Raw genomic sequence first — 13,187 nt, 5'->3', positions numbered from 1 at the left:
CGGAGCAGCAAGAGGAACTACCCGTCCCTACCTTCAGGCTCTGCTCATTCCCTACACCCCAACCCGAGCACTCTGTTCTGCCACCTCTGGTCTATTGGCCCTCCCACGCCCACAGAAGGGCAGCTCCAGCTCAACCCAGTCCAAGCTTTTCTCTGTCCTGGCATTTTAATTTGCATGTGAGTTGTAGTTTAATGCGTTTATTGTATTTTGATGTGTATGGTTGAGCCTGAAGGTAGGGAGGGGCATTTCCTCTTGCTGCTCCGTAAGCAATTACCATGTTCTTGTAGTGGATGCAAGCTATACAGAGCTCATCTGGAAAAGAGACCTTGGTCTCAGCATTGACTCCCATTCCAAAAAAATCTTGAATTGAGATTCACAGTAATTGACTATTTTCTTTTATTTGACATTGTATAGTAACAAACTTGTCTCACAATTTTGAGTAGGGATACAGTTCCAACCAATTTAGTTTTACTGAGTAGACTAGACAAAGCGTATTGCAATTCTTTGGGACAGTAGTTCAGAAGACCTGTCAATGACTCCAGCATATTGTCAATAAAAACAGTATGTTTGTATACTGCATTGTCAAAAATACTCTGAAAGGTGGGTTAACAATAAAATACTGTTTCTATCATTGTAGTAGTTCTTTGCTGGCAGCCAGAGCTGATCCTAGGACAGTGATGAAGCGGTGTACGTCACTGAAGGAGTTGTAGAGCGGCACCGGAGCGATGCGCAGAACGTTGGGTTCCCTCATGTCACACTGAGATGGCATGGAGAGAATAGATCAAAACAGCAACAGTCAGTTACAAAATATAGATTTTAATCTATGCATGTATACTCATGCGTGAAACACATTCATACTGTCCAAATATATAAACGCAACATGCAACAATTTCAAAGATTTTACTGAGTTACAGTTCATAGAAGGAAATCCCTCAATTGAAATCAATTAAATTGTACCCTAATCTATGGATTTCACATGACTGGGCAGGGGCGCAGCCATGGGTGGGCCTGGGAGGGCATAGGCCCACCCACTGGGGAGCCAGGCCCAACCAATCAGAATTAGTTTTTTCCCCACAAAAGGGCTTTATTACAGACATAAATACTCCTCAGCACCCTCCCTCTCCCTTCTCAGGTGATCCTGCAGGTAAAGAAGATGGGTATGGAGGTCCTGGGCTGGGGTGGTTACACGTGGTCTGCGGTTCTTTAATCAGCTTCTTGATATGCCTCACCTGTCAGGTGGATGGATTATCTTGGCAAAGGAGAAATGCTCACTAACATGGATGTAAATACATTTGTGCACACAAAATTTGAGAGAAATAAGCTTTTTGTGCGTCTGGAAAATTATCTGGGATCTTTTATTTCAGCTCATGAAACCAAGACTTCACATGTTGCGTTTATATTTTGTTCAGCATACATGTTAAGGGCTTGTATTTCGTACCCAAATTAAATGTAAGTCCACGTCTGGACTAAAAAGCATGGTCAATTAATTATTACTTTTTTTAAGTGAATTTGTATTTATTTTAGACAGTGCTTTTTAGTCCAGGCTAGGCTTAATATGGGTCTGGGAAACTCGCCAATACTGTACTACTATTGTATATATGAAGCCACTCACAGCGACGCCCCTCTTCTCCAGCTCCTGGAACACGGCTGCGATGGGGACCGAGAAAGAGAGGGAGAGTTGGCAGCCTCGTTCCTCAGGGTGGGAGGGAGTGATGATATGGACGTAGGGCTTGTGAGGCTGGGCCTCGTCCTTGTTGTAGTAGTGCTGGATCAGACACTCCAAGTAACCCGTCAGAAGTCTGGACTTCTTCCTCAGAGCTGCCATACTGGTCATAGCAAAGACCTGGACGTATTGGCAAAGATTGACAACAAAACAGTTATTGCCAGGGCTTGAATCAATCCCATTTAAATTCAGAAAGTATACAAAATTCCAATTCCAAATTCTCCTACTTGAAAAGCATTGAAGAGCATTTGAGTTTCAGTGTACTTCCTGGATTGACTGGAATAGAAATGCAATTGACCCCAACCCTGGTTATAACAACAGTTACAACCTTTTACATGTCACTTGTAAACGCCATGATTAGAGAGATGAGTACGAACTTGTTCTAATATTTGCTGTATGAAATCGATATGAAAAACCCAAATTGGTTCCAGTCACCTCTAAACTAGCTTGCAGTGGACACACCAGCAGGATGGGTTGGTTTGATAGCCGAAAGCCACTTATACCAGGTAGCAGATCCATTTCTATGGTAAGAAAAAATGTAGGATGTTCGTGATGAATTCATGTGGCTTGACTGAAAGGGTGAAATGAACACAGTATAACCCATTTTCTGTAATACCCTAATATGACCAGGAGATGTCAGTGTAAATCAAGCTACATGGATATCTCTGCTTAGAGACCCGACAACGCCAACTTGAAGCAACATTCTGTAGTGTCCCAGTATAGGGAATAAAATGAGAACATGGATCACAAATATGTTGATACCATTATCCATGCGGAACCTTGTTTTCAAGTTATGTCCCCACCATCCCGTGAGCCTGAGAGAGAAAGTGACAAGTAGTTAAAACACAAGAGTCCACACGTAATATGAACACACATCTGAGCTGTACTGCACTGTCATACTCACGCAGGCTTGACTGTATGTGCATTCTTCTCATGGATAAAGGCTCCAGCCAGTCCACCAGCTCCAGAATTCACATACTACACATGAATACAAATAACTCTGTCAACACATTGCATAGTTTGTCTGCCGTATTATCTACAGTATTCAAGACCAAGGATAATCTACAATATTTGAAAATGGGCATCGATAACTGCAAGAAAATCATCGTTGGCAATATTAAGCTAGAACAAGTCCATTTCTACCCCACATATTGTGGTCTTCCTGTGTCAGCAGGTGTTGGACAGGAAACAGAGTGAAGCCACTGCCAGCAGTTCATTTGCCCTTGATTTCTCCACACAAACCCCCAATGCTGACCTTGTAGGAGCACCAGCAGGCAAAGTCCACTCCCCAGTCATGCAGCTTCAGCTCTGCATTGCCCACTGCGTGTGCACAGTCGAATCCAACGTAGCAGCCCTATGGCAAGAGCAAAAAACGCACGGTCATGCCAGATGCTAAGGGCAGCAGGCCGGAGCTGTCCAGTCAGAACGCATCAGAGGCAGTTCATCGGCGTGTCTGAGTGTTTGTTTGCGTGTGTGTCTTTTTAAGATAAACTTCAGAAATGATTCATGTATTCCTAGTGGGGGTATTATCGTGCGGATCATTAGGACTCTAAGGCTGGTTGTTTTGATTGCCCTGCTAAATGTTACAGAAGGAAGGCTTCCCCCTGTGTGTGTGTGTGTGTGTGTGTGTTTGGTTTGACATCTCCTGAGTGTCATCATTTATATTTCCTTGTCAACACACAGCTGTTTATTTGACAAATGTCATTCTCAGCATGGAGTGAATTCGAATGGGCATCATACACTTGCATGAGGTGAATGCAGACAAACCCTGCGAGCCAATCACGTCAAATTGTTACACATCCCTGACAACAGAGGACGCTGTTGGAGCAGCTGTTGTCAGACAAAATGCTTTTTTGTTTTAAATAACATGCTTCATTACCTCAAAAGCAAATGTTAATAACAACATTATACAACAGAAGCATGATGAAATAACTTGACTATACACAGTGGATACAATGGCCATTATCCATTATAAATAGGGGTTGAATTAGGAATTCAGAGGAGCCCCTCTAAACATAATCCTAGCTTCATGTTCACATCCTGGTTCAACTCCAACCCTCATCCACAAGTCAAAGCCTAGCTTCATGTCCACATCCCTGTTCAACTCTAACCTCAACCCTAACCCTAGCTTCATGTCCACACCCCAGCTCAACCCTAACCCTAGCTTCATGTCCACATCCCAGTTCAACCCTAACCCTAGCTTCATGTCCACATCTTGGTTCAAACCTAACCCTAGCTTCATGTCCACATCCCAGTTCAACCCTAACATTAGCTTCATGTCCACACCCCAGCTCAACCCTAACCCTAGCTTCATGTCCACATCCCAGTTCAACCCTAACCTCAACCACTCCTAGCTTCATGTCCACATCCCAGTTCAACCCTAACCTCAACCACTCCTAGCTTCATGTCCACATCCCAGTTCAACCCTAACCTCAACCACTCCTAGCTTCATGTCCACATCTCAGTTCAACCCTAACCTCAACCACTCCTAGCTTCATGTCCACATCTCAGTTCAACCCTAACCTCAACCACTCCTAGCTTCATGTCCATATCCCAGTTCAACCCTAACCTCAACCACTCCTAGCTTCATGTCCACATCCCAGTTCAACCCTAACCTCAACCACTCCTAGCTTTATGTCCACATCCCAGTTCAACCCTAGCTTCATGTCCACCTTGGTTTCTCCTATTTTTTTCTTCAAAACCTTAAATTGCTGGAGTTTGGCTCCGTCTGTTTCTCCTTTTGACCCAATGAAAAAATTAAGAAAAAATTATTAAATAATTATACAAATTCGGGTTGGTTTATGGAGTTAGCTGGGTGAAATTAGCTGGTCCATGTCTTCTGCAAAGGATAGGAAAGGTTGCCAGATATTAGAAAATGTAATTGCAGATCCCCTAACGGAGTAGCATATTTTCTCTAGCTTGAGATGTTGCATAACTTCCTTTATCCAATGGTTAAAAGTAGAAGGAAACCCATCCTTCCACTCAAATAGAAGACGTCTAGCTAGAAGAAAAGTAAAATGCCAGTATGTGGCCCATAGAACTGTTTAGAGGGGCCTCCTGTGGTGCCACTCCATAGAACTGTTTAGAGGGGCCTCCTGTGGTGCCACTCCATAGAACTGTTTCGATGGGCCTCCTGTGGGGCCTCCTGTGGTGCCACTCTGAATAATGCAAAAAAAGCCAGAATGTTCTATAGGACTCCCCAGAATCTTAGAAAACGTCTCAAAAATTGATATCCAGAAATGTCAATTTCGAGCCTGCCCAAAACGTGTAATAAAGTAGCAGGAGCCTGCATACATCGGTCACTAGTGGGATCTATTTCTGGTCTAATCTTGGATGATTTTGCCTTTGACCAAATGCAGCCGATTAACTATTTTAAATTGAATCACAGCATGTCTTAGACATAGCAGAATGTATTCTCTGAAGCATACTCTGCCAAGTTTCGTCTGAAAGTTGTCCACCTAAATCCTCTTCCCATTGGTTCTTGAAAGAGTTCAGGAAATAAAGATTGTGAGAGTTTAATAACGTATAGATAAAGCTTATGCCCCCTTTGATATGAGGGTTCACTTTAAAAATAGAATCTAGAAGGGAGGTAGGTGGGCGTGACTCCGGCCCAATTTAACCACTGATTATAAACAAAAGACTTCACTTCTTTGTCGCAATGTAGTGACAGTATCACAGTTGACACCAGAGAGCAGTGTTACTCTCTTGACCGTCTTAAATTGAACCTTCATAAAACACCATCCAGATCATGTTGGTGTACCCTCTAAGAAGCCACGGCCGATTTTTTTTCTTGAGCGGCGAGTCAGAGGCCGGAACATAATTACAAATCATTTGTAGACTACAAATTGACCGCAAGAAGCCCAAATAGAGATAATACTTGACAAAAACATTAAAGCATTGGGGCAGGTAGTGTTCTCCTGGCGTCCGTCGGACTGCCAGATGGTGAAGCGTGATTCATCACTCCAGAGAACACATTCTCACTCAGTCCAACGGCAGCGAGCTTTATACCACTCCAGTCGACGCTTGGCATTGCGCATGGTGATCTTAGGCTTGTGTGCTGCTACTTGGCCATGGAAACCCATTTCATGAAGCTCCCGACAAACAGTTATTGTGCTGATGTTGCTTCCAGAGGCAGTTTGGAACTTGGTAGTGAGTGTTGCAACCAAGGACAGACAATTTTTACGCACTTCAGCACTCGTCGGTCCCATTCTGTGCGCTTGTGTGGCCTACCACTTTGCGGCTGAGCCGTTGTTGCTCGTAGACGTTTCCACTTCACAATAACAGAATGGGGCAGCTCTAGCAGGGCAGAAATTTGACGATCTAGGTCTCCCGAATGGCGCAGCGGTCTAAGGCACTGCATCGCAGTGCTAGCGTCATCACTACAGATGCGGGTTCGATACCAGGCCGTGTCGCGACCAGGAGACCCATGAGACAGCACACAATTGGCCCAGCTTCGTCCGGGTTAGGGGAGGGTTTGGCCGACCGGGATGTCCTCTAGCGACTCCTGTGTCGGGCCAGGCGCATGCACGCTGACACGGTCGCCAGGTGTATGGCATTTCCTCTGACACAATGGTGCGGCTGGCTTCCATGTTAAGAGAGCAGTCTGTCAAGAAGCAGTGCGGCTTGGCGGGTTGTGTTTCAGAGGACGCATGGCTCTCGACCGTCGCCTCTCCCGACTCCATACGGGAGTTGCAGCAATGGGACAAGACTAACTACCAATTGGATATCACGAAATTGGTGAGAAAAAGAGGTCAAAAAAATATGACGGTGCCACGACGATAGTCATTGGGCACTTCAGTAAGGCCATTCTACTGCCAATTTGTGTCTATGGAGATTGCATGGCCGTGTGCTCGATTTTATACATGTCAGCAATAGGTGTGGCTGAAATAGCCAAATCCACTAATTTGAAGGGGTGTCCACATACGTTTGTATATACAGCGGGTGGTGAAGGGGGTGTTATGGAACCCTGCTCTAAGGGGATTTGTAAAGGGTTTAGAAGTAGTATCTAGACAATCAAAAATGAATTCAAACGTTGAAATAACATTTCCCAAAAAGACCCACCCCTTTAAAAACACAAATGTTAGGGTCTCAGGTGCAGGCGAGAAAAAGACACTGAGCAGTGGTTCTAAAGTAGCCCTTTTACCTTCTTCTGCCCTGCTTTAGAGATGGCGGCCATATCAAAGAGCTGTCCGGTGTAGTACTGCACTCCACTGAACAGAACCACTGCAATGGAATCTCCCTCCTTTTCTATCGTGTCCAGAATGTCCTCTGTTCTCAGCACCTCCTCGCCCTGACAGGTAGAAAACACGGCAGTTGGTCAGGGTATATAAATGTCACTTTTAATAACTGTTAATAAACTCTTTCTCAACACTCAATTTAAGTCTTTATACTTAATGTCCTTGGGTACCTTGAAAGGTGCAAATAAAAGTTATCATTTAAGTCCTATTGCCCCAAAAGGGATTATAGAAAAAAAATGAAGACTACTTTACCGGTCTGGGCTTCATCAGCAGCATGCTCTCCTTAGGGTCATATCCTTTCAACTGGATCTGAGATTCCACAGCATACTGAATAAATCACACATGATGAACATGGTAAAAAACAGTGGGTCAATTTACCCCACTCTCCTCCACCAACACAGAGACAACAGATACAATGTGGTGGGAATAAGAACAGTGGACTATTCTATTACAACAGGATAAATGATGAAGAGTAGGCCCTGCACACTCAAGTACTATACAACCGTCAAAGGTCTTTTTAGGGCAAAAACAATGAATTATGGTTGAAATGCAGTTGAAGAATGCAAATGACTTTGAACACAAAATGACCTGCAGTCATTACGCCAACATCCTGTAGGTTTAAAACAAGTTCTGTGTCGTTGGAATTACTCACATGGTCTGAGGGGAAAGCCTTGTCCTCAAGAAGGATTTTGTGACGTTTTGCCGTAGGTTTGTAAAAAGACAGCTGCAAAGCAAATGTATAGCATGTTGTTTATGTAAAGTCTCGGTATAATAATGTATGTCACGTTGGAGATTTGTATAAAAGTTTGACATCATCTTACCAGCAGAATATGCAGATTAACCGTCAACCCGTTCATCAAGGCAACCTCCTCAGCTTTAGCCCCTGTTCGCACGGACGCAAACACAGGCGTGATTTAATTCCAATTGCTCTGACATAACTTTAGAACACCTCTTTACCTAATAGCATTTAAGCAATCACAAAACCTACATTTTCCACACTACATTTTCAGCACAAAAAAAGACATCCGAAGAGCATAACGGCCTTCAGCTGTTTGGTTTGGCTGTACTTTGCTCACTGCAAAAGATGGCACAATGCCAGGGTGCAATTACCTTTTAAAACCAGTCACAGATAGGAGGTCTCTGTCATGAATCATCAACAGCCAGACAGAACGATAATTAGCTATCAGAATTACCTGACAATTTAACCATGAACGTTATGAGAGCTGGAGATTACAGGCTTTTAACAGCGCTGTGTGAAAAAGGGAACCATGACGACCGTGTGTATTGGATCCCTTTGGTCGCATCTCAGTGCAAAACGCCTGTAAAGGTGCCGGCATGCATCGTTAAATAGCCCCATCTCAGCCCTGGCTCATGTTAACTGTTATGATCATACAACTAACATAGAATGTCGAATGGTAACGCATTGTATTTGATAATGCATTGGACATGTGTTATTGTAGGAACTTACCAACCACATTAGCCATGAGTTCCTCTATATTGTTCTCCGCCCAGGCCCAAGGTCGAGAGCCTTGCAAATGGCCATGAACCCCCCTTTAAAACAGAACACAGAGAAACATTAAAACAATGCTCACAGCTACAAGGATAGGATACACATTTCACAGATAAAAGTTAGGACAATTACATTAAAAGAGAAAGGTTCATGGACTTGTCATCCTCGAACGACCATTACTGTACTTGAAATAGTTGACTAAAACTTTAGCTGAGCTGATTCAGTGTCATAAAGCAGACATTGGGGGGAAACGTTGGGGGAACAACTTACATTTTAGCCCATTTATCCAACTCCTCGTCAATGTACTTCTTGGCCATTTTGGGCTGGAGGCCAAGTGAGTTCCCCACAAAGTAAATGCATTCCTTGGTGCCATCCACAAGTGTAAGGTCAGCTAGGGTAACATTAACAGTGCATTAGCACAATCGATCCACACATTTGCACTGAGAAGCTTCCCTGCATTGTTCAAATCATGGCATACTTCTTGGCCCCAGAAAGAGGCTTTGTTATACAGTTGAAGAATATGTCATTGAAATGATTCAACTTTCAAACACTTAGCTAAATGAAAGTGCTTAGTCATGTCCTTTATTCAGCTCAACCCAAATTTTGTAAGCATCTCTCTTCCAGCTGCAATATCTTCCGACCACATTATACCTGACCAGGCAGGCCGTTTTCTCACTGTATGTAGGATCTTGTAGACCTACATGTATAGGCAGGGCAAAACCATTTTGGTGATTTCTGGTAAACTTACCATCAAAATAAATAAATCCCAGCACATTTTCAGACTCATTCAGCAGTTTTTACCTGATTAAGTAAAATAGCATTGGAAATTCATGTTGAAATGTCCATTTACACTACTGTTCAAAAGTTTGGGGTCACTTAGACATTTCCTTGTTTTTTTTTTTTAAAGAAAAGCAAATTTTTTGGTCCATTAAAATAACATCAAATTGATCAGAAATACAGTGTAGACATTGTTAATGTTGTAAATGACTATTGTAGCTGGAAATGGCAGATTTTTTCTTTCAAAAACAAGGACATTGCTAATGACCCCAAACTTTTGAAAGGTACTGTATATTCCTGAAGCTTACGGTGACAATGACGCTGTCGCTGCTTCTTGATGACAAGACATTGATAAATAGCCCAACGTCAAGACAGTTTTAAAGTGTCCAAATCAATAACCAATATGCAGAAACAGTTTGTGATATATTGAAAACCTATAATCTACACATAGTGCCATGAAAAATTATTTGCCCCCTTTTTGATTTTATGCCACACCCAATTCCCCTGTGTGAAAAAGTAATTGTCCCCTTACACTCAATAACTACTTGTACTGACAGGTTGAAAACATGGCAGTTGATCAGGGGACATAAATGTCCATTTTAATAAAATATTAATAAACGATTTCTCAACACTCAATTTCACTCTATTAGTGTCCATGGGTATCATCTCATCCAAAAAGTTGACTCCAGTTTGCCAAAAAGCACCTGGATGATCATCAAGACTGTTCCATGGACAGAAGAGTCAAAAGTATAATTTTTTGGACGACAAGGGTCCCATTATACCTGGTGAAAACCAAACACTGCTTTCCACAGTAAGAACCTTATATCAACGGTCAAGCATGGTGGTGGTAGTGTGATGGTTTGGGGATGCTTTGCTGTAATAAAACTAAAAATGTATTTACAAGCAAAACCAGCCAAGATGACCATTTGTTCTTCACCTGTGGACTGTGACTTAATAGAAGAACCATGAATTCTGTTCTGTATCAGAGAATTCTACAGGAGAATGTCAGGCCATCCGTCGGTGAACTGAAGCTGAAGCTCAGCTGGGTCATGCAGCAAGACAATGATCCAAAACGCACAATCAAGTCCACATCAAAATGGTTAAAAAGCAACAAATTAGAAGTTTTGGAATGGCCTAGTCAAAGTCCAGACCTAATCCCAATTGAGATGTTGTGGCAGGACTTGAAACAAGCAGTTCATGCTTAAAAACCCACAAATGTTGCTGAGTCAAAGCAGTTCTGCATGTAAGAGTGGGCCACTTGAAACTACCACAACTCAAAAAACATCACTGCTTAGAGGACAACCTGCAGTACAGTCAGATACATTTTGGAATGTTGAATTTTGATACAGGGGTCACCAAAACAGAAAGAGAAACAGCAACACTGGTTTTAGGGCTCCCTAGTGGCGCAGTGGTCTAAGGCACTGCATCTCAGTGCTAGAGGCGTCACTACAGTCCCTGGTTTGAATCCAGGCTGTATCACATCCGGTCGTGATTGGGAGTCCCATAGGGCGGGGCGCAGTTGGCCCAGTGTCGTCCGGATTAGGTCGTTATTGTAAATAAGAATTTGTTCTTAACTGACTTTCCTAGTTAAATAAAGGTTAAATAAAATGTTTAAAAATCCCTCCTATCGATCAATCACTCGTATCGATTATCACGTTTAAACTATTTGCGCAAGAGGGGGGAGATGAGGTTGCACGTCCTGTTAAAAACCACACAGAACACTGGTTAGAGGACAATTTGTAGAAAATCAGCTAGATACATTTTGAAGTGTTGCATTTTGTTTCAAGTGGTTCGCCAACGTGGTAAGTGTAATGCAACACTTTTTTGTTAATCACTTCCATCGATATCACGAACAGGGGGCAAACGTTTGGGAGTAGCGCTGTTTAAACTAACACGACTCAAAGGCCAACACGAAAACTTAACCTATACACGGTTGGTTAGACAAGAGCGTGTAGAAAGAAGGCTTATACTTATGTTTTGCAATGGCGGATGTTGATTTTAGGAGGCTGCCTTCGTGGAAAAGGGAACAAACAATTAAAATACTTTTTTCTGTTAGTAAACGTCAACGAATCACAACCCACCATAGGATATCAACAGTACAAAACTAAAGCTATTGATATGTTTTCGGCAATTGATTTTGTGTCATGTTGACTATAGAACTGTTATACTAACGTTACCAATCTGAGGTAAAAAGCATGTGGAATTCTCTCCAATTCTATGCGGTCAAAACGTCAGCTTGTGTAATGTAGTAACACATACTGTCCACATCATGGAAAGCAGAGTAATATACATTAATTAGATATGGAAAAATTATTAGCCATCTTAATTTAGGATGTTAGTAAATTTGGCGAAACAATTAAATATCTTCATTTAGAATGATAGTAAATTAAGCAAACTCACAGATGCTTTCAATAATCACATACAGTATATTTCTCACTAGTTTAAACATTTAAAAAAAGCCCTTGTGCACAATTTAACTGGGTGCTCTAGAAAGAGTTCCCAATAGTGACTATACGGCAGCTCATTCCTACCACTTACTTGGGGCAAGCAAGGCTCATTGTAGCCAGAAAAACTCCGGCCACAAGTTAGTAAAGGCCAGCGGTTTTCCTACACATAAGATAATAGTATAATGACACTCCACAGACTGCTATAGGGAGAAGCAACTAGCCAGTGCATAAAAAGCCTGCATAACATTAAAAAGCATAAAATGCCTGCTTGCCATTTTACTTACAAGGAGGGAGTTCTGCAACTTTGGGTAATAGAAACTGTTCACGCAGATGCTTTAGTTCGTCGTGATTGTCCAGATATGTGGCTACTTCATTCGATGTCTGGCTGCATCCCAGCAGAGTAGAGACGCGCTCCAGAACCTTGCGCGGAGAGATGGCGTCAAATGGGTCCATTACTGAAGTTGAAAAAAAGGAACATTATTTAGAGTAATATGCAATTTACAAATAGTTCTCAAACAAAGCTAGTCCTACAGTATGTATACTATCTACACAGGCTATATACCCACCTCAAATGTTTTGACAGGTTGGCTAAATTACATTTACGCACGCACGAAACCACTGCCTGCGTTCCAAAGTTCAATATATTCAATTATGACAATTCAAAGTGGAGAAACAATTAAATAATTAGGTAATTACCAGATAAAGCAAGTATTTCCAATTTCAGTTGAATATATCCCAGTCTCTTTCACCCGTTTGAGAGTTAAAATGGACACATTCACAAGTGCTCTTTCACCCCTCTGTTAATATCCGAAGTTAGCTAATCATTGACCTCAAAGATAAACTCACTGGTGAGGTTGACTTCATTGATTCCAGCCTAGGCGACTACATGTCATTTTCTAGCTTTTATTATCGATACTGTAAACAACAACTGCAACAAATATGGGTGAAGAAGAGGCACTATGTAGATCTACTTCCTTTATAGACCTACTTCCTTTATAGACTGTCATGTGTTATTTTTCATTACAGCCTATACTCTCTGTTCGTACTTTCGATTGGGCAGAGGGACGTGGTGACCGGAGGCCATTATAGGCGGGAGGAACACAGTTGCTTGTATCAACATGTCGCGAAAAGTTCTCTAACTTTTCTCTTGGACAGGGCACAGAATAACTCGCACTAGAGGAGACAGGGGGCAGGTACGGCGCCGGGATTTTCTCTCTCTCTCTAAGGTGGGGCTTGACCAATAAGTGGGGGTGCTAAGAAAATAGACGACTTTCATGACTATTTACAAGTGCATTTAAACCATATGCATAATCAGACAACTGTGCATTGGTAATACTGTTTCGGGTGAAATGGCTATCACAACGTCAGAAATGAAATGAATAATATCCTAAATTCAGCCACAACGAGAAGTGCAATGCATTTAACCTATGCCTGTTAACTGTGCACACACTTGTAAAACGAATTGGCTATCATCACAATCTTAGTGATTGTAT

The 13,187-nt window shown here is 42.3% G+C and overlaps 1 protein-coding gene across 3 annotated transcripts; it reads right to left on the bottom strand.

The window, feature by feature from the left end:
- Positions 1-377: 377 nt before the first annotated feature.
- On the bottom strand, positions 378-12,657 carry kynu (kynureninase). Of its 3 annotated transcripts, none has more exons than XM_029740445.1 (14): positions 12,541-12,657; positions 11,979-12,149; positions 8,741-8,861; positions 8,429-8,511; positions 7,782-7,843; positions 7,613-7,684; positions 7,213-7,287; positions 6,867-7,013; positions 2,979-3,077; positions 2,628-2,701; positions 2,486-2,538; positions 2,159-2,244; positions 1,613-1,843; positions 378-757 (listed from the first exon to the last, which is right to left on the bottom strand). In XM_029740445.1, the coding sequence occupies exons 2-14, from the start codon at positions 12,145-12,147 to the stop codon at positions 629-631; spliced, it is 1,401 nt and encodes a 466-aa protein (XP_029596305.1). In that variant the 5' UTR covers positions 12,148-12,149; positions 12,541-12,657; the 3' UTR covers positions 378-628. The 3 variants fall into 3 exon arrangements, 2 of the variants coding, with proteins under 2 accessions (XP_029596305.1, XP_029596304.1); XM_029740444.1 differs by lacking the exon at positions 12,541-12,657 and adding an exon at positions 12,391-12,534; XR_003872859.1 differs by lacking the exons at positions 2,159-2,244; positions 12,541-12,657 and adding an exon at positions 12,391-12,534.
- Positions 12,658-13,187: the final 530 nt, after the last annotated feature.

The sequence above is a fragment of the Salmo trutta genome, chromosome 39 (assembly GCF_901001165.1).
Source record: "Salmo trutta chromosome 39, fSalTru1.1, whole genome shotgun sequence".
Classification (NCBI taxonomy): Eukaryota; Metazoa; Chordata; class Actinopteri; order Salmoniformes; family Salmonidae; genus Salmo; species Salmo trutta.
The sequence above is the reverse complement of the archived record's forward strand: the minus strand, read 5'-3'. Positions and strand labels throughout refer to the sequence as shown.

What these genes read in the sequence shown, in the direction of transcription:
- kynu (XM_029740445.1), bottom strand. Translation starts at nt 12,147, where the DNA reads ATGGACCCATTTGACGCCATCTCTCCGCGCAAGGTTCTGGAGCGCGTC. An exon ending in ACTCATGGCTAATGTGGTTG is followed by an intron (nt 7,844 to 8,428) that starts GTAAGTTCCTAC and finishes CCGTGCGAACAG; the next exon opens with GGGCTAAAGCTGAGGAGGTT. An exon ending in TGCTGATGAAGCCCAGACCG is followed by an intron (nt 7,014 to 7,212) that starts GTAAAGTAGTCT and finishes TCTACCTGTCAG; the next exon opens with GGCGAGGAGGTGCTGAGAAC.